General features: G+C 43.5%; 2 protein-coding genes across 2 annotated transcripts; one reads left to right on the plus strand and one right to left on the minus strand.

Moving 5' to 3' along the window:
- The first annotated feature begins 190 nt into the window (after window positions 1–190).
- Window positions 191–8,695, plus strand: LOC139347523 (ectonucleoside triphosphate diphosphohydrolase 5-like). Its single transcript, XM_070987204.1, has 14 exons — window positions 191–256; window positions 2,578–2,810; window positions 3,272–3,351; window positions 3,630–3,773; window positions 4,253–4,328; window positions 4,829–4,864; window positions 5,212–5,300; window positions 5,393–5,475; window positions 5,829–5,890; window positions 6,269–6,370; window positions 6,621–6,764; window positions 7,062–7,118; window positions 7,312–7,427; window positions 7,957–8,695. The coding sequence occupies exons 2-14, from the start codon at window positions 2,585–2,587 to the stop codon at window positions 8,038–8,040; spliced, it is 1,299 nt and encodes a 432-aa protein (XP_070843305.1). The 5' UTR covers window positions 191–256; window positions 2,578–2,584; the 3' UTR covers window positions 8,041–8,695.
- On the minus strand, window positions 7,878–19,280 carry znf410 (zinc finger protein 410). The gene is made up of 12 exons (XM_070987202.1): window positions 19,179–19,280; window positions 18,727–18,813; window positions 18,601–18,652; window positions 18,351–18,483; window positions 17,440–17,625; window positions 16,462–16,683; window positions 13,773–13,932; window positions 12,741–12,922; window positions 12,108–12,197; window positions 11,841–11,960; window positions 10,562–10,681; window positions 7,878–9,023 (listed from the first exon to the last, which is right to left on the minus strand). The coding sequence occupies exons 3-12, from the start codon at window positions 18,631–18,633 to the stop codon at window positions 8,923–8,925; spliced, it is 1,347 nt and encodes a 448-aa protein (XP_070843303.1). The 5' UTR covers window positions 18,634–18,652; window positions 18,727–18,813; window positions 19,179–19,280; the 3' UTR covers window positions 7,878–8,922.
- Between the last annotated feature and the right edge of the window lie 457 nt (window positions 19,281–19,737).

The following is a 19,737-nucleotide window of genomic DNA, read 5'->3' on the forward strand; positions in this document are numbered from 1 at the left end:
CCTTCCTGTGGAACGCAAACATCAGAAATAATGCTACTGTTGGCAGAAAATTATCCACTGAAGGCTTTTCCCCTTCACGGAACAGGCATTTTATTCTCTCTGTGCAGTTTGTTTTGCCCTCAGCATGATCTTTTCTAATATTCACTGCCGAGTCCTGCACGAGACTCAAAACAACTTCATCACCACGCGGGTGACATCACGAGGGGTCGGCTGCGAAGAGCGTGAACGAGACTGAAGAGAGGAGTCGGACATCATGGTGAGCTCGGAGCGTGTCCATAAAACACTCCAATGCGTTTGTTACAGATTATTTACCCTGTATTTCTCTTGTTTTCAGTATATTTTTGGCGTGTCGTCTCCACTCTAAGGTTCCGCGTGGAGCCGGCTTTACGTACGGCTTGTTGACCAACTTCACCGGCTGCCCTGTTCTGGTGTAGCATTCATGCTAGCCGACGTTATAATAGACCGTGAAGCTAAGCTACGACTAATGAACTTTCCGGTAGCTGTTATGAGTTTTGTTGCAATGACCCAAATTGAGTATCTTGTATACGGAGGAGTGTTGTGAAAAGACTAGAAAGACACGGACAGAATTCACTGTAGTGAGTTATCTCTGTGTTTAATGTTATCAAACCTACGACAAACGAGCAGTTTCTATTTTCGGGTGCTAAGTTATCAGAACAACGATTTAACTAGCCTCAATACATCATAACCTGAAGTACACGCGTTTGTTTTCTATAAACACAGCCGTGCTGTGTTGTATTTCAAGCCTGTTAATTGAATTGAGGTCAGCCTGTTCCTTTACAGAGCATTTCTGTCTACTGAAGACAATGGCTGATAAAACACCCTGCACCTGTTCACTGACACCCCGTTAGCTCAAATGCATCACTGACCGTGGATTAGTAACTTTATGAACACTGTAGCAGTAGATTTTAATGCATTTTCTGGTTCATTTCTGTTATTGCTTCAGTAAAAGTACGTTTATTTTCGTTAAAAAAATGTCCAGCAAACTACTTTTTAAAGTTCACAAGGGAAGCAGCCCAGAGAAATGTAGCATAATAAGCATCCTAAACCACAAAAAGCACTAAAATGATATAAAAACAATGGAATTAGCTTCATGTTTAAACAAACGTCCAATGCTAATCTTTCATATGATCTTGTAGTACAAATATTTTTTGTGTTGCCAGTATAAATTCCCTTCGGACACATTAATACTGCTATTTAACCATGCATTGCTTTGAAATAGGCACCAGTTCTGCGCTGTGACCTTGAAAACGGCCTCTTTTGCATGTGTTTAGTCAGCAGTGGGAATTAAGCTATATTAGAACTGCATGCAAGTTTTCTCAAAATGTTGCCAAAACTGTGCAGGATTATGAGGTGATTTGAGTGAATCGCGTTCTTTGTTTTCTGAGGCTGACTCAGTTCCTTGTTTTTGCTGTGCTTCAGAACTTAATGTCCCCACTGGAGCCGCAAATTTAATTTTACATTGATTCAAGTCGTTGGAGACATCAGAAAAACAGTTGCAAAAGCACAAAGCACACACTTCTTTTTGCTCTTCTCACACGCTGAGGGGGTAAGGCCCTCGTATGATGAGATGGTCACGGCAAGTTCACGATTGCACCACGTCTCCCAAAGCATTTGGCAGCGTCTTGCACACATAACTGGCTCTGTAAATTTATGAAGGCTTGTTTATTTGCATCTTTTCCAGCAGAAAGCTGCTTCAAATGCGTAAACATCGAGGCCACATATGAAAATGATCTCTAGACTCGTTTTGAAGCTATACAGGGAAGCAATAGGCAAAGAAAACCTTGAGGAGCTCATCTGTAGTCATTACTCTTCTTTATAGACACTACTTAGCTTCTGAAACATTTAGGCAATAAATAAATCATAAAGAAATAAAGGGACAGAGACACTTGGCCCTGGTCCTTTAACTGTGAAGTCATAACATAGACTCCATAACAGTCATGTGTCCAGTTGTTTGCAACTTGCTCCAGACAATAGTGCAAAATAAATGCCTGAAATTGAAAACTTCAAGTGCAATTCAGAGGCAGTAAAATTTCTCAGTCAGTCAGTCTCTTAATTTTCTACGCAGGCAGGGTGACAGTGTCTTGGCGGGGGTTTCCCACAAAGCAGTGCTTGACTCTGGTTTTTAAGAAATCGTAATTTGTCACATCTGAGTTTTGTAGTGAGATGTTGAGACATGCTTGAATTTCTGTGTATTGATTGAACATGGAGATCAAAGTATTAAATTCCACAGAGGCAAGTTCAACATAATGAAGCTGTGATGTTTTCTAAATTGTTCACAGGAGTTGACTCAGCAGGTAGAGGGGTTTATTTTGGGATATGTCTCTGTGGTTGGTTGGAAATTCTGGCGGGGAGTGGTCAAAATGTCACGGTGTAAATAGCTCTATGGCTTGGTACTCTTCCGTTGCTTGTCATGCTGTAATCTAACATCTCCCAATGCTAATCAGCGACAGTTTGAGCTGCTTTTTTTGAGCAGTGCAAAACAAGTCCGTAGAATAACAGCGTTGCGGTGCTGCAACAACAAGAAGAACCTGTCTTTTTGTTTTGGTGATTCTCCAGAGGGAAGATGAAGCTCACCGGGCCACTTCTGCTCCTGGTCCTGCTTGTTGTCGCGGGGCCAAGCCGAGCCCAGGCCAAGACCTCTCTCCTGGATTTGACCAACAGCATTGGCAGCATCCTTCCCAGTCTCAGCCGACCAGCAAACCACAGCCGCATCTTCTATGCAGTGATGTTTGATGCAGGGAGCACAGGGACACGCATCCATGTTTACACCTTCATCCACAGTGACTCAGGTAGGGCAGAGCTGGACATCGCCTCAGATTACTCTGCTTCCTTCTGCTCTTTTACTCATTTCATGAAATCAGGGTGAGAGGCATCTTAAATTATATACCACAGCAAGGGCGTCATGCAGCGTATTTAGACGGCCTGTGAAATGCTTCAGTTGATTTCCAATACAAACAGCAGAGTAAGAAGCTGCTCTGCAGTGTCTCTCTCTCGTCCATCAGCTTTCTCTTTGTCTTCACAGCTTCTCACTTGAGTAAACCTGTACATTTTCACTTTGGGGGACAGAGGTTATACTTGACTTCATTAACTTTTTAAGTAATAATCCTATTTTGTCAGATTCGAGTCTACACGCCTCATCTTGAATAATAAGGGGATATATTCTGCATGCTGTATGCTAAGCAGATTTAGGCATCTTAATGCTTTTAATAGCTGCTGCATATTTGATGTGGGTGGATCTTGTATCTTTTAGGGGAGCTGCCTGTGTTGGACAATGAGATGTTCCATTCCATAAAGCCTGGTTTGTCAGCATATGCCGACTCCCCTGAAATGGTGAGTTCATTGTCAAATCTAATCAATTACGCTAAGCTTAAGGAAAAGGTCTGCCGGCTCCGTGTTGTATACAGAAACCCTGCCTAACCTCCCTCTGCGGGGAACCTTGTTGCTAATGAAAAGTAGGACGTGAGAAATGCAAAATGACAAACAAAGGAAGATTCCAGCAGCATGATATGTGACACTTGAAGTGTTTTCTCAGTTAACTAGTCACTCTGTTGCCAAAAGCCAGTTCTGAGCAGTGCTGCTTTGTAGTGAGCATTGTCTCTTTTTTAAAGGCTGGACACACAGTGAGGATGTTGCTCAAGGTGGCCAAGAAGACTGTCCCTCGTCTCGAGTGGAAGAGAACTCCAGTGGTCCTCCAAGCCACAGCTGGACTTCGGCTGCTGCCCGCAGACAAAGCCCAGGCTCTTCTGGACCAGGTAAAATATTGCAGTGGTGCTGAGACATGACATACTCTTGGGTTCTCTGTAAAGTAGAGTGCAGTTCTTCATGATCGGGGAATTGTTCGGCACTACATTGTCTGACACTTTCAAAGGGAAGTGCCACCTTTTATCCAGGGAGGGAGCAGGCAGAGACATCTTCAGTGCTATGGCAGGTGGCACAGGGACAAGAGGGAGAGTATTGTTATCATAGTGGTGTGAGCTTAGTGTGGAGGGGATAAGATAGTAATGGATGGCCCTGGGGCACCTTGGAAGATAAGTGATACTTTTTTAATCCCCCTGAGGGAATTAATTAATCCCTTCAAGCGCAGGGCACCTCTGGATGAGCTACCATTACAGCAGATAACATTAAGGCATTTCTCTGCTGCTTCCCTTTGCTCTCTTATGCTCTCATTTTCCCTCCCCTGCCCTCCCCTTTCTCTTTCTTTCCACCCTCTCCTCTCTTTTTTCCTCCACAGGTTCAACATGTGTTTGATGAGTCTCCTTTTTTGGTCCCAGACAACAGCGTCAGCATAATGAACGGCACAAACGAAGGTAACGTCTGCCCACCCTTTGCCCTGACAAGCAACACATTCGTCAGTTATGAGAGCTGCTCTTGCTCTTTCTGCAGCACTTTGTAGGTGGCATCACTGATCCCTCTGCCCTGATTTAAGTCTGCTATGCAATTTCTGTAAAGATCTTTGTTTACCGCCGTCATTTAACTAAATTGCAGTAGATTATCGCTGTATTTTGTGATGACGCTTAAGAAAATGAAATTGCTCTTCAAGTTGTTGTGACCTTAAAAGGCTATAATTATATGATGAAAATTTGTTATTGTCTGTTGTGCCAGAGTGTAATTGATTTGTCAGCATTTCAACCTTGTTTTTAGAATTATAGCTCTTACTCACGTGTTTGCGCATGTGTAATATATTGCCAACCGTTGTAATTTCTGTGAGAATTTGTCGTCAGCTTTTCTAAAACGAGCTCGTGCGTTCCTCCTGAAATGACAGTTTTCTGTTTCTTGGTTTGTCTGTTTGCTAATCTCTTTAACGTAGGAGTCCTGGCGTGGATATCTGTGAACTTTCTGACAGGTGAGTACTGTGAAATCATGTCTGCATCGCCTGCAACCTAACGCACTGAACATCTTCCCTGTTTTTTGAGCTCAGCTTCTGTATATCCGAATTTAACTTGGTGTCTGAAATAGTCACAGTGTCTTATTATAGACCCTTGTTCACAAATGCAGGCTGAATACATACAACTATGATTATGATTTGCCTGAAGGGGATAGCTCTGATCTTTATCAGGCTCAGTGTTGGGATTTTATTCTTTTGGGTTGCACATTGTGTGTCAAATAGGCCTTTTGAAGATAGCATCTAAGGTATAACTGATTAGCTGTTCTCTGTTGTGGCTGCTGGATTAAAGTAGGAAATGTTTTCAGGTCACCTGAAAGCACAAACCAAGAAGACAGTGGGAATCTTGGATCTGGGAGGAGGATCCACACAGATCACTTTCCTGCCAAAGCTGAGGGTCGGTTGTTTGTTTGCAAGTTTTGAGATTTCTGGACCAATTCAACTCTTTGGTGATTAGTAACCCCTCATGTGCTTCATGTTTCACTGTAGAAAACCATTGAAAGTGTTCCTGTAGCTGATTACGTTGCCAGATTTGACTTCTTCAACTCAACATTTGAATTGTACACTCACAGGTAACAGATCTGATGATTGGTGCGGGTTTCATAAAACGCTGTAATGCTACGTTTATTTCTAAGAGCATCAAATCAATTCCTGATTGCCAAGGTCATTTTCATATATTTGTAAAGTGTTTCAATTGGCCTCCAGTATTGGCGAGTTATATTACAAATGCAACTGTCTTTGTTGTTGCGCCTTGACTCTGATCTGTTTTTAATTAGGAAGACTTCTATTATCTGTTTAGTCATTAGGATGTGAATAATCGGCACACCATTTGTTTGGCCTATTTTCAGAATGACTTGCTTGTTACACGCACAGTCTGTTCCTGGTTGGTTTTTTAATTGTGTAACAATCCTTTGACTTCATCCAGTTACCTTGGAAATGGACTGATGGCAGCGCGACTGGCCACACTGGGCGCTTTGGGGGCAGAAGGTACAGTGCTGTACATGAGGGAAAGGTGGTCCTCTGCCACTAGCTGAGGGTCAGTGTTGTTCACTGTGAGTGTGCCTCTAAAGGATGCTGAGACACGACAGTGAGTGTAGTTCTCCAAGTGCTCTCTCGGGTGTGTTTTTTCCATCTGCCTATTTCTCCAAATACTGAGTAAAGGAGGCACAGGGAGAACCATGTTTTTGTGGGCCGTACTTCATCTTTCTTTCTAATAAACAATTCAAGTGAGACCCTGAGATGAATCACCGAAGGGCTTCAGAGAAAATTGTGCGAGTTCTTGAGTCAGTCTCAGACCGCGGTGAGCAGGCGTGGGGCCGGGGAGCCAGTGAGAAGATTAAACGAGTCATGCCTGTGCTCTCACAGGGCTGGAGTGGCGAGTTTTTAAAAGTTCTTGTCTGCCAAAGAAGTTCAGGGATGAATGGAGCTTTGGAGGCCTGGCCTATCAAGTGAGCGGGGACCCAGATGGTAAGATCCTGTATGTGGGATTGAGCATCTTTAAACATCCCTTTCATTGTTTTGGGGTTTGACCCAGGATTTTTGCAGATGTCCAGAGTAAGATGAACAGAAACTGAACATTTTGGGATGGCAACCAAACGCCTACAGTAATGCTTCCAAAGCCCATTAAAATGGAGTTAGTTGAATTACGCATCATTTCATATTGTTTTTCCAACATAAGATGCATAATTTACACTGCTGTCTCTTTTTTCTTCTCCAGGTTATGCAGGATACAAGCTTTGTTATCAGGAAGTACTTAAGGTGGTGAAGGGGATTATTCATCAGCCATATGAGCTCCAAGACAGCAATGTTTTCTATGCATTCTCCTATTACTTTGACAGAGCGGTGGATGCAGGCCTTATCGGTTAGCACACACTCACACACACCTTACATAATTATACAGACCCAGCAGGATGTTATTACCTATTCCACTGCTAGACAGAGGCAGGACAACGTGAGTCATCTGCACCTGTCTCAGTGGATTTGATGAGCTATAGGTGTGTAGTTATTAGAGAAATTGCTATCCTCTGCCAGAACAAACTGAAAGGGCACAAGCTCTGTTATTAGTATTATGGAAAGATGCATGTATATCTGCTCTTGTGATGAACGGTAAAGCACTTTAAATGTGAGGAAGATGACCCCCAATCACTCCCTGTTGCAGATGGGGTCCAAGGAGGGATGCTGGAGGTCAGAGACTTCAAGAAGAGAGCTAAAGAGGGTGAGATGGGCAGTGCAATGTATCGTTACTATGACAGATCTGCAGCTCCCTGTACTTGAGACACAGCGTGCATCTCAATAGTCTGGATGTGTGTCCTCGCCGCTATCTGAAATCCTGCTCTCGTCCTCTCAGCAGAATACAGATGACTGATTATCCAACCTAACAGACATGATTCCCCCTTTTGTCTGCTCAGTGTGCAATAAGATGACCAAGCAGCCTCCCATCAGTTCTTTCCTGTGTATGGACTTGACCTACATCACTTGTCTGCTCAAGGATGGGTTCGGCTTCAAGGAGAGCACTGTGCTGCAGGTGAGGCCTTTTTATACACCGCATTCGATAGGGTTTGTGGCCTTGCTTAGAAGGAATCAATAGAAGGAACAGACAGGAAAGAACATTTTTCAAAGGGTTTCGAGGCATTGTAAAAAAACAAAAAAAAACTGACTACTGGTGTTTCAAACTATGTAGCTCAGACGAGAGTTGTATGAATAATAAGCTATAAAGTCACGTTTAAAGACGAGCACGATTAGGTTCAAAATAGACTCCATTCAGCATTTGTCTGCACCATTTTAATAGACCCCAGATAAAGAGGCCATGGCAACAATGGCTTTATCTGACCCTTTTCTGTCACATTTATCACAAAAGAAAAGTAAGTTGTGCAATTGTCATACCCACTTTGATACAATTGATGCTCCAGACCTCGTTAAAAAAAAGTCCTGCTTTGACATGGAGTGAATGAAAAAATGAAATTCTACACAAAAACTCTGTTACTTTTTTTATTTCAATAAATACAAAAGGCATTTGTGTGATTTGGTGTTTTTTTTTTTTTTTTCTCTCCTAGTTGACCAAGAAAGTGAACAACGTGGAGTCAAGCTGGGCTTTGGGCGCCACGTTGGACCACTTCCACAACCTGAAGATCCACTGAGGAGAAGAGAGGAACAAACACTGCTGACTTAGGCGGCGCTCGGTAACAAACACGAGCACCGTGCACGACCTTTTCGAAAAGTCCCCGCACATCTGCAGTTTGTTTCCTAAGAGCAGAACTAAACTCACGAGTTATTCTTAATTTTGTTTGAAAAGCAATTCTTCTCAAGTGTGAATATATTGAGCTGTAAATGAGCAATGTGTGCCTTACTCAGAGACCGAGCGAAGCACTGAGGCTGACAACTGAGTGAAATGTGTTACCAGTAACAAACTGAGTTAATGCGGCATTGAGCATCACTGGCTATACAATTTGTTTGAGATTGAGGTCTCTGTGTTTTACTCGGGCTGATAAACAGGGCGGCCTGGCAGGTTGTGCTGTGCAAGACCAGTGTTTACATGCAGCTAAGTGATATACTGTGCTTTAGCAATCTCTCATGTGTTCGGTGTTTTGTTTAGTAATAAGGATTATGGGGTACACACACGTCTGGTAGATTTCAATTTGACAGCCAATCCGATCAGCCACTGAAATAAAAAAAAAGTAGGACTTATTTTCCATTACAGCATCATGTCACTGCTTTTCAGCCCCAGACTTCTGTTTACAATGACACTGCACATAACAATGCGTGGTCAATATATTTTCATAAACTTTTAAACCCGTCTCAGTATTTCTTTGGGACTATTTGTTTTCAAAAACTTGAGGAAAAAAGTTATTTGTACAAACTTTGCCATTTCACACTTGTCAAAATAAAACCATCATCGATCGCTACTTACAAATATCTACAGGGATGAAGGTTGGCGGTTAATATATTTACATATAGATGTCTATGTTAGGTACACTGTGACAGTCAGTCTCGTGCTGCTGAGACAGGCAGTGAATAGCAGACTACAGCAGCGCCACCACATCTTCTCCATATGCATGGCCTTCGGTCGACATGGTCACCAGTTCATGTGGCTGAGAGAGAACTACCACTGAGTCTGCAGAGCCTGGAGGGAGGACACAAAGACGAGTTCAAAGACAAAATACCTGCTAGCATGAACACTGTCTAACAGTCTGTTAACTACAGTAAGGAACCACTAAAGTCATGAGATGAAACACCTTCGGGTGCACTCTGCTAAAACATGTCCTTCAGTTTCTGCAGCCTTTCACTTAGTTATGTCTTTTGGGTTTAATGCTGACGGGCTAATTTAGGAGAAGCTAAAGGACACACAAAGATGTAATACTGAGCCTATAAAAAGTATCCTGAGTGAAAGTCCAAGGCGGGGGAATACTGCACGTGGGAGAGGTTTGCCTTCATGGCTTTCTGCCAGAGCGCCTCTCTAACCTAAACCCTGAAGGCAAACCTCTCCCACAAGCATGAACACCATTTATAAGCATTATGTGTGGACTTGTTTAGATTACCAAAGTATACTGCACAGAACAATAGACTAATATTACATAACAATTTAGCTGGAGGCATATTATGCTATGACAGGGGTGGACAAAATGACACAAAACAGTTCCAGTCAGGTAAAGGTCCACATGTTGTATTTGTTGACCAGTAGTACTACTACAAATAATAATAATCACAGCAATATAAATACCCAGTGTATACTGGAGAAGCAAAGGCAGATAAATATTACAACTTCATGTTAACATATGTCACTGATAATACATCAGAAAAGATTTATATTGAGCACTGTGAGACCAATAATTGAGTGTAGTAAAATTAGCAGCATGCAACTTGGCTGTTGAGCACTCTAATTGCGAAATATCATTGTAAGTAATGGTTCAAGAGTTAAATCATAGCTGGGTTGGAAGCGACAATTTTGAACAGCAGGACTAAGATCAAGAGTAAATGAGGCAGGACAGACGGGGAGAGGTTTGTTAAGCGGACTGCTCACAGTGTCGGAAAAACACATCCAAAGAGTGTAAACGGCATCACAATACCAAAACGTGCACATATGTGCCCACAGCAGAGGCACATGTTAGCATTTATCAAATCAGGTTCATCGTGAAGTTACAGGCGGGTGTGAGGGAAGCTAAAAAAAATGGTATTTATAAGAAATAGTCATTTATAATGCAGCAAGGAGAAAGTCACAAAAACCGCTACGACAAAGGCATTTACACAACGGAGGCATATCAAGCAGAGCAAACTACCAACAACCTGCTGGCTTCAACTATCACCATTTTTAGATGAAAAAAAAAAAAAAAGACAAGGCAACATAAACAAACTAGCTGCAGCACAGCTGCTGCCTGGAACGTCGGTTCATTGTCCAAAAAAATCAAAAGGGAAACTTCTACAAGTCGTGACAACTTCGGCAAACACAAGAAAGCTGGACTGTCAAAGAATAACAGCTACCGAAAGACTGTCGCAACACAACACTTAACAGAACATTAGCAACACCAGGCGCTGACTCAGCACCTCTGACATTAACAGAACGCTGTGAGCTCCACTGAATGCGCTGTTTACTGCATTGAGCCGTGTCTTTTGTCCACCCTGTATGTGCTGCGTTTTCCCAGCCAGACATGTGCAAACACCTACCTGGTGATCTCAGCATGGCGTGGTGAAGATTCATGGGCTCCACAGTTGTTGTCATGGTGACCATACCGTCTCCGTTTTCGCCGTCTGCCTCCAGCAGGCTGCTTTGTGTCAGAGCCTCTCCTGTCGGACACAAACAGCCAACAAACTTATGAGAAGTGCGAAAGGGAGAGTGACATGTGCTGCATTTCATCCACAACCTTTAAAGGACTCAGAGCCAAGAATTTACTGCAAGTCTGAGAAATCACTGTCCAAATCTGAAACGTGTGCATTATTATATTATTATTATGAACTTTCTGAGTTACCTTTTGCCGATTGTATGAAAATTCATTATTCTGCTTGTTTTTTTACTTATTCCAACAGAGTCCATTTAATAATTCATCCAGTATAAATAAGACAGAAACTACCCCTCTGTTGTGAAGCGGCATCTTCCTTTGCTCTGCTTTTACAAAAGACCAGCCTCTTTGGGGAGGCTGACCCGAATAAATCTGCTGTTTATAATTAGAGCTTTGGCAGCATTTCCTCTGTGGTGATTCAGCTGCGGTGCTTCCCACTGCTACAGAAATGTGACAAGGAGGCCAATGCGCCGTCTGCTCTCGTTTCTGGCATAAATAAATAAATAATTTAGGACGATTTTGTACAATTAGACCATATGCTGGAACGTAAAGGGCTCATTGAGGGGTGCTTTTAATCTGAAGAGGTGCTGAAACTGATACTAGGAACAGAAGCAGGGGTGAACATGAGTGAATTTCCCACAGCTGCAGCGGGAGATTCCTGCTCATTTATGTCAGTGGTTTGTAAGGTGAAGGCGAGGAGGCATTTGAGTGAGGAAAGTGAAGCTTGAAGACGTGATTTTGAGTTACAGTGCCATTTTAATTTGGTGATTACACACTTTCCAGACAAATCTGACCCCATCACAAGATGCCCAACAGGCCTATTTCTGCGGTGCAGTTGTGCTGTCTCTGCTTTTCCAGAGATTTGTGCAGTCTGAAACAATTCAGCTACTGGCCCTGAAGAATAAAAAATTCAATGATAAATTTTTAAGTGCTAAAGGGCATTAATTATGCAAGAAATGTTCCTAAAAGTAACTTAAACCAACACCATCTTTATGCACATTTTAAAATGTATGGGCTGCTTGAAGCTACATAATCCAAGGATTAGCATAACCACCTACTGCACTGTGTGTGTGTGTGTGTGTGTGTGTGTGTGTGTGTGTGTGTGTGTGTGTGTGTGTGTGTGTGAGAGAGAGAGAGAGAGTGAGAGAAAAGTGAGTGAGGAGGACCTGTTTCCCTGCTCTCAGTGCTGAGCCCCTCCTCTCCGTGCCTCTTCCTCATGTGGACGTTCCTGCTGCCGGACTGAGAGAACGTCTTCCCACAGATCCCACAGTGATGAGGCTTCTCACCTGGGAAGACACACCACACACAAGAGATGTATGATCCTGTGATCCCTTCAGGGCACATGATATACTAAATCTATATCTATAGCACACTAATTACAAAAAAAAGGGGGGGGGGTGCTCAGCTGCACAGCTGTAAACTGTCCCACTCACCAGAATGTACGAGCATGTGTTTTCGTAGACTGGAATACTCTGCAAAGGATCGCCCACAACCATCTGCCTCGCACAGAAAAGGCTTCTCTCCTGAAAGCAGCCACCCACCACGCACACACGCACGCACACACACAAAGAATTCATGAAGTAAACTCATTATTGCAGAATATGTTTAAAGGGACTTCAATGGCCTGAAACAGTGGAAGTGTAAAATGCAGCTTTCTTGTCGTTTATGGAACCCCTGGTGATGGCTGACTGGGGCGCGAACATACATAAAAAAAATGTCATTTCATTCAACTAACTGAATAGTGCAGCTCATAGAAAGCTGCTCCTCCAGACATATGGCCCAAATATAAACACTGTATAGTGTAGCTGGCCCGCTAACAGGTCCCTCGATAGAAGCAGCAGACTGTGGAACAGGCCATCAAACTCTTAATGTCACCCTAAATAAAATATGACAGAGTAGTGTTACTCATTGCGGCAGTGAAATGGAGGCGCCAGTGCTGCTGACTCTTCAAATCTCCAGCCTTGACTGCACCAAGGAAGCACTAAATGAGCAGAGTCAAATGGCCGAGTCAGTTATTGCTTCCAGCGTGTTTGGGCTTTCATACGCGGGTATCTCCTGCTCCCCACCTGTGTGTATGCGCCTGTGATTCTTCAGGTTTCCGGCGGTGGTGAACTTCTTGCCACAGTTCTTCTCCTTGCAGATGAAGGGCTTCTCGCCATTGTGAGTCCTCATGTGAACCTGCAGCCTCTGCAGCACGTAGAAGCTCTTCCCGCAGCCCTCTGCGCCGCACCTGAACATTCGGTCGTTCCTGGGAGCCGAGATAACCAAACAAACAAGGCTCGGTGTCTCCTGTGCACACGATTCATTTGCAATGGCCCACCACGAGATCAGACAGGGCAGCCGCAAATAGATTTCCTACACCGATGTTAAGAGAGCTCCTGCAGTACAAGTGCACACTTTCTAAGTCTCAGCTGCGTTTCTTCTGTTTTTCACAGGTTGTTTGTGGTGGAGGCAGACAGAGCAGCCAAACACTCTGTGATCTCTAAGCTGGAAAACATCTGCACAGCTCTGATCCAGCACATCTGTCTTGTACGAAGAACAGTGACGCTCTAAGTGTACCACTCACTGTTACCACTTTGAGTGAAGTTAAAGATTGACTAAGTTAGTCTGAAAAGCCTGGAAATGAAGGCAAGATGGATGCTTCTTTAGACAAAATCTAATGGAATTTGTGAAAATGATTGTTGAAAATCACTCAGTCTGGTTTCTATGAATTTGTGGTGGGCAGAGCTGTTTGGATGAAGTGTCTGCACAATTTTCAGAAATCGGAAACTGAAGCACTTTAAAGTGACATCTTGTGTTTAAGACTTCAAATATTAGTGTTGTATAATGGTTAAACAGATAACACCAGCTTGGAATTCTAACTAACTTTTAACAATGACATCTCAGTGCAGCAGAGTGTAATTACTTGCATGAAAAAGTTGGAGGCTGCATTAGCCCACAAGGCTGCATTATTATTTTTCAATTTGGACAAAGTATCCACATCAGCCAGGATTTGCACAGGGTTGAATCCTGATACTTTGGCAGCGGCATCTTGCTGGGACTGCTGCCTGGATCCATTAGCCTCCACTGCTGTGTGTGTGGTGTGTGTTATGCATCACCTGTGCGTTTTGAGGTGGTATTTGAGATGCGCCGGCCAGGTGAACGTCCTGCAGCAGCCCTCGAACGAGCAGCGGAGGATCTGCTTAGAGAGGGGGCGGCTGGTACGAGGAGGCAGCTCCCGCTTGTCCCCGTCTGATGTCAGGCTGTGTGTGTGGTCACCTAGGCAACCAGAAGAGGAGAGTGAGCGGGGATGTGCAGAAAACAATCCAGGAGTGCCAGGTGGCCGGCCTCTGGAGCCCGGCCGTATAAAAGCTAATCATTGGCTGCTAACTGAGATCTGCTGAACAACTACAGCCAAAAGAAAACAACCCGAAGCTGAATTCAATCACTCCCTTTTTACCTGCTCGGACTCCCCGCTTTGAATAACTTTAACAGGTTCCATTTAGCTTTCGGCGTGCCGGCAGTAATGCACCAATGACTGATACACCGCTGCTGAAGGAAACTTGTCTAATCTAATGGAAGTTAGTGGGAGGGCAGCCATTACACTGGCTCAGAAAGAGGAGTTTTGGTCCCACAGTGAAACACAGTCTGCCGCACACAGTTTCATTTCAACAAAGTATTTCAATCTCTTTCTTAAATGCCACCCTAGCTCAGAAGAATTCTTCCAAGGCGCTGCTATGTGTAAAGCGCTTCTTCCTGGGAGATCATATCAAAGACACCCAAGGCTAGATCCACACAGTCTAAACATTTCTTCTTCTTTCCTCCTCCTAGTGTTCTTACTTACTGCCCCGATTGAAATATAATGAGGTCAAGGATAAATGTGGAGAAATCATAAGGCGGTACGGAAAGAACACCTGAGCTAAGAGAGTCCATCTGAACTTAAACTAGGCCACATGATCACCTGAGGTAAGCCACACACAGCCACTTCTCAATAGTGCTTAAGTAAAGAATAGTGGGATCTTTTGCTTCAGGACAATAAGCACTGAAGCAGCTTTTCTAAGCATGTTGGGAATTCAGCCACTGCCGTGTGTCATAATGCAGAATATGCAAGACACAGAAAGCCATGATAAACTCAATGTAAACAGCAGTTTTTCATACATAACTTAAAGTGCTTCACAAAAGTAACAGTAAAGACAATATGCTCTGATAGCAGGGCTGCAACTAACGATTATTTCATTAGGGATTATTTTCATGATTTGACGATGGATCGTTTAGCCTATAAAATGCCAAAAGATTGTGAAAAGTGCTTTTCACTATCACAACTGATCGGTTAATCAACTTATCATTGCTGCTCTAACTGGAGCAGAAAAACAGAAACAGTGCGCACAATCAAGCGGCATTTAAAGACAAGATCATAAACCGTGGAAACCAGATGCAGGTCTGGATGGGAGGAAATAAACTAGGAGCTCACTTTCATATCCCTTTTCTAACCGGGACCTCCGGCTGCAATTCGGCTCAGAGGGAGTTCAAAGATCAGACATGTAGCTCGGGGCCGTGGCGCCTCGAATGTCATGGGTAAAATCTTTATCTAACAGGCAGCCTGTGGAGGGAAGTCAAATCAGGCTGTGATGTAGCCCTGACTCCTGGTGCAGGTCAACAGCTCGCTACGGCGCTGTGCGCTGCAGGAAAGGAGTGTCTGTCTTAGATCAGAAACGAGAGCTTTACGGTGAGAAGAGATGAAGGAGCAGAGACGTTTTAACCAGGTGAGCAACAGATGAAGACACCACTCTGACAGGTGAAGAGGCTGCAGCAAACACAACAGCCTCAAACACATCCAAATTATTTAGAAAGCTGAAATTTATGACCCATCAAGATGCTTTTTAATACCTGAAGATTAACTAAGTGAAAAAGACCAAAGAGTCAACCAAACATTGTCAGGTGAGGCCTTACGCACAAACAGGCCAACACTAACATTTGTGCTGTCATCGCCGTCACATCCTTCAGATCAGTTTGCTTATCTGAATATAGGGTCACCATTTTCATTAATAGCTATCAGACTATTTCTTGGCTGGGAGCAGTTGCCAGGCAACCAGTGAACATTCCAGGAAGTTACTGGTCGCAGCCAAAAAATGAGGCCTGTTGAAACGTCCAATTGTCTTTTAGCACTTAGTTATGTACACATTTAACAAATGAGATACAGCATGTTAATTGGTGAGTGTTAGAGGTGCTGGTGGGCTGGTTTAGTTAACTCTGGATGGAGATGATGCCCATTTCCCCCAGTTCAAGGCTGTGTGCGAGGCTAAGCTAACCACCTGAAGCCTGCATTCACCTTACTAAAAGAACATGAAATCCTCGCAGACACTGCACATAAAGTGGTGAAACATGATCAGTGTTTCATGATAACGTGTCACTCAGGACTCCACTGGATGTTTGTGTAAACCCATGCAGACAAATCTGGAAACTGATTTTGATTGAAAGGCTTACAGCGAGAAGTGTTGAACGCAGTTTAAGCATTTTTATCTCCTTGCTGACCTCCTTTCTCTTCTCTCTGTCTTTGATGCATGCCGTAAGTAGACCAGCTGATGTCGTCTCACCAGAGAAATGTGCCGCTTCTCACACACAGGCTTACTTTTCTGTTTTAGTGTCTTTGTTTTTCCTCACTTTGTCTTAAACTTGACATTACACCATGAACAGCAACACAAAACATATTTTCTTCTTATTGCCTTTCTTCTTTTCCTGCTTTCCTTTTCAGTGTAAAAGTCCTCTAAAACTAGTCCTGCGTATGATAAAAAACAAAGTTGACTTTACCGTTACTGACACTTGCAGTTCTGGCGTCCTGGCTGGCCTTGGCGTCTCTTGCGAGCTGTGCCCGCGTGGCGGCAATAAGGCTGTCATGTGCCAGCTCCTGTACCCGAAGATACCAGGGAGCACTGCCATCTATCCCGTAGTCGCCTGATGAGACCCCCTCATCGTCGTCCTCCCCGGCACCATCTGCGGCGAAGATCAGCGACTCTGAAGAGGCTGTGATGCCTGAGCAAAAGGCAGGAGGAGAATCACCGTGAGACAAGAAATTCAAGGCCAATGCAATAATCTGCAAGCTCATCAACAGCCTGAGCCCCTCAAGGTCACTATTCTGAATTCATTATTGTCCTCCCATCACACTCAGCAATTTCAGGTTCAATGTTATGGCTTTATTCTGAAAGGCTGAGAGGATGCAGGCCAACAGACACATTGAAAACACTCATTAACATTTTAGAAATAAAAAACCCAATAACGTCTTTATTCAGAATTTGGATTTAACGTAACAATTAACAGAAAGTGATTTTGTCTGCTGGAAAGTCTTCTCCTTCACATCGCTCACTGAGTCACGGAGAGAATGCTGCACACTGCACAAAAGGTGCATGTCAGGGGACCAAAATTAATTTTTTTGGCTCTCCTGCCAAGGGCTGATGAACCAAGAGAATGTGCCTGCCAAGGATCATTTCTTCCAGCCAAGATAATTCAGCCGGCTTTGTTCATGAAAATGTGTCACCCCATTTCTTTTCAGCGCTGTGGAAAGAATCGGGCGAGTCACAAAGTACAGACACAATAAATGTCAGACTTTGAGTTTTAATGTTAAGCTTCTCGATCTTCTCAATTGATGTTTGAAATCCATCAGGGAGCAATTCATCATGGTGGAGTAATGTCAGGTTTCTGTTGGGACAGCAGCTAATTACTCAAGATAAGTGTAAATTTCAGACTCTGGCACATGGGGACATTCAAGCATTGGTTGTAGTGTTCCTTCACCTTTTGCAAGATTCAGTAGGACATAGGAAGTGCTGTCTGACTGCTGTAGGTCATGGAGGATGGGTGGAGGGCTGGGTGAGGCCCGTGGATGAGAGTGTGTCTGGACCACTAACGGGCTTCGCTCAGACACGCCTCCGAACTCTGACAGGGAGGGAGAACTCTCAGGCTCATGGCTCAGGCCTCCATCTGGGGAGGAGAAAATAATCAAACTGTGGTTGACACTGACAGGCAGGTACAATAAAAGCACACTGATCGTACAGAATAGCAAACACGAGTGTACCACAGAAAATGCAAGTTAAATGTAGATCCACAGATAACCGTTTCAATTATATATTGAAAAACAACATATTTAATACATTCATAAGGCTTAAAAATACACACAGTGCAATCTGGCAAGAGCTTATTTCCTGAAAACTCCTGCCTGCAGCATCTGAAAACAACCTGATGAGATGGATTGTCAGTATAAGCAAGACCTCTCGCACTGTTTCCTTATTTTCATTGGATACATAGTTAGTACAAATACAACTGCTTTCATTTGTAGAGATCCAAGATCCAGAAACCGTGTGGCCTAGACTCAGCCTGTCCTCACTAAAGACAAGTGCTCTGCTCAACAGCTCAGATTTTGGCCAAATTGCTGCTTTATTTTGCAGTTTAATTATGACAAATGTGTACAGAAAGTACTTCAAATGGCATGTAGTGTGACTTGAGTTAGAGGTGTTAAACATTTGTGGGATTCTTGATCTATGATTACTGTAAACTACCAGGAGATAGTACTACTACTAAAGAATAGACCTGAATCATTATGGGGATTGTGTGGCATCTGGTAACACTCAATTTGGGTATGCTCTGAATACCACTGCGAGTGACCGGGCCTGTGGTGGACAGGACAGGTGCAGTGAGCAGCTGCTGACCTGTGAGCTCCAGCGGGCTGCACAGCGAGCTCTCAGCTGGAGGCAGCAGAGGCAGGCTGCAGTGTTTGCTCTCTGAGTCCTCCAGACCCCGCACCATCGGGATGGACGCGTTCTGCACAAACTGCACCAGCAGCTGAGAGGAGAAAAACAGAAGAGCCTCACAGCATAAGACAAAGTACAGGCAGACAGTCAGGAGAAGTTTTTCTGCCTCTGCGATAATGATGGAGCGTGTCAGTGGTGAGAAGATTACCTCTGGTTTGGAGTCGAGCTCATCAGAAAGCATGGGTCACCCTGTGTGGAACCTGTAGATCAACGGGATGTCACTGATCCATCAATCTGCTACGACTGGCTCAAGTTTAATCAAAACGATGCTTACCTCAAATATGGCCTAATAAATGTGGGATAATCTGTTGGTCATAGGCGTGCGGTGCAGGTCATTTTTGAGTGAACACCATCACACAATCTGCGGAAGAACAACAGGACAAGCGTCGAATTATTTTGTTTCAAACTCCGCTTTGTTTGTAGCCGGCGAGTCGCTACAAGTTTAACAAACTGAAAATAACGAGCCGGTCAAGCAATAAAGCTAAATGTGGCTAAAACACGACAGCAACCCATCAGTCTGAAGGTCTGCTGCGTTGGATAAAACAGACAGGTGTCAGACTGCGTCTGAAGTTAACGTTAGCTAGCAGGGTTAGCAGTTACCAAACTAGCTACCGGGGCGACCAGGCTGACGTTAGCTGTCCGGGTTCAAAGCCTGGCCGCTGACGATATACCGCGCATGTCTTTAATGCCATTAAATCTTCAGTAATATAAAACTAATTCGTTTACCTTGTATTTGTTGTGTAACTGAGCTACAGCCTGACTGCAGCTGGTTAAATATCCCAAAACAGAGCAGCAGGTTTGTTCTACGGAGTCTCTGATGGAACAATGTTAGTACACTTCCGCGTTGTCCACACGGTAAACCTGCATCATCTACGCCACCCAGTGGTCAAAACTGTAAGACCACCAAAATTCACTCTGGAATTATAAAATACTGAGGAATAATCGATTGTTTGGTGATTTAATAAATAAACAAATATACATCACCAAATACATTCATTATTTTATTGATAAAGAGGTAGAGGAAGTAGCCAAAGGTTATCACCCCATTTGCCCTTTGTTGTAGATATGAAGTCCCCTTTTTTGACAACTTTAAGTAAAAGTAGCAAAACCACATGTAAAAATGCCATATTTCCAGTAAAAGTTATGCATTTGGATTTTTCCTTACTGTACTTATTGTAAGGACAAAACTATTACCTTCAAAATATACTTAAAACACCAAAAGTAAAAGTACTTCCTTTGCAGAATGGCACTGTTCAGAATAGTGAATATTATATTATTGGATTAG

This window comes from Chaetodon trifascialis, chromosome 19 (genome assembly GCF_039877785.1).
Source record: "Chaetodon trifascialis isolate fChaTrf1 chromosome 19, fChaTrf1.hap1, whole genome shotgun sequence".
NCBI classification, from domain to species: Eukaryota; Metazoa; Chordata; class Actinopteri; order Chaetodontiformes; family Chaetodontidae; genus Chaetodon; species Chaetodon trifascialis.

What these genes read in the sequence shown, in the direction of transcription:
- LOC139347523 (XM_070987204.1), top strand. Translation starts at nt 2,585, where the DNA reads ATGAAGCTCACCGGGCCACTTCTGCTCCTGGTCCTGCTTGTTGTCGCG. An exon ending in AGTGAGCGGGGACCCAGATG is followed by an intron (nt 6,371 to 6,620) that starts GTAAGATCCTGT and finishes TTTCTTCTCCAG; the next exon opens with GTTATGCAGGATACAAGCTT. An exon ending in GGTGGATGCAGGCCTTATCG is followed by an intron (nt 6,765 to 7,061) that starts GTTAGCACACAC and finishes TCCCTGTTGCAG; the next exon opens with ATGGGGTCCAAGGAGGGATG.
- znf410 (XM_070987202.1), bottom strand. Translation starts at nt 18,633, where the DNA reads ATGCTTTCTGATGAGCTCGACTCCAAACCAGAG. An exon ending in AGCTCGACTCCAAACCAGAG is followed by an intron (nt 18,484 to 18,600) that starts GTAATCTTCTCA and finishes TTCTCCTCTCAG; the next exon opens with CTGCTGGTGCAGTTTGTGCA. An exon ending in CACTGAGAGCAGGGAAACAG is followed by an intron (nt 10,682 to 11,840) that starts GTCCTCCTCACT and finishes TGTGTCCGACAG; the next exon opens with GAGAGGCTCTGACACAAAGC.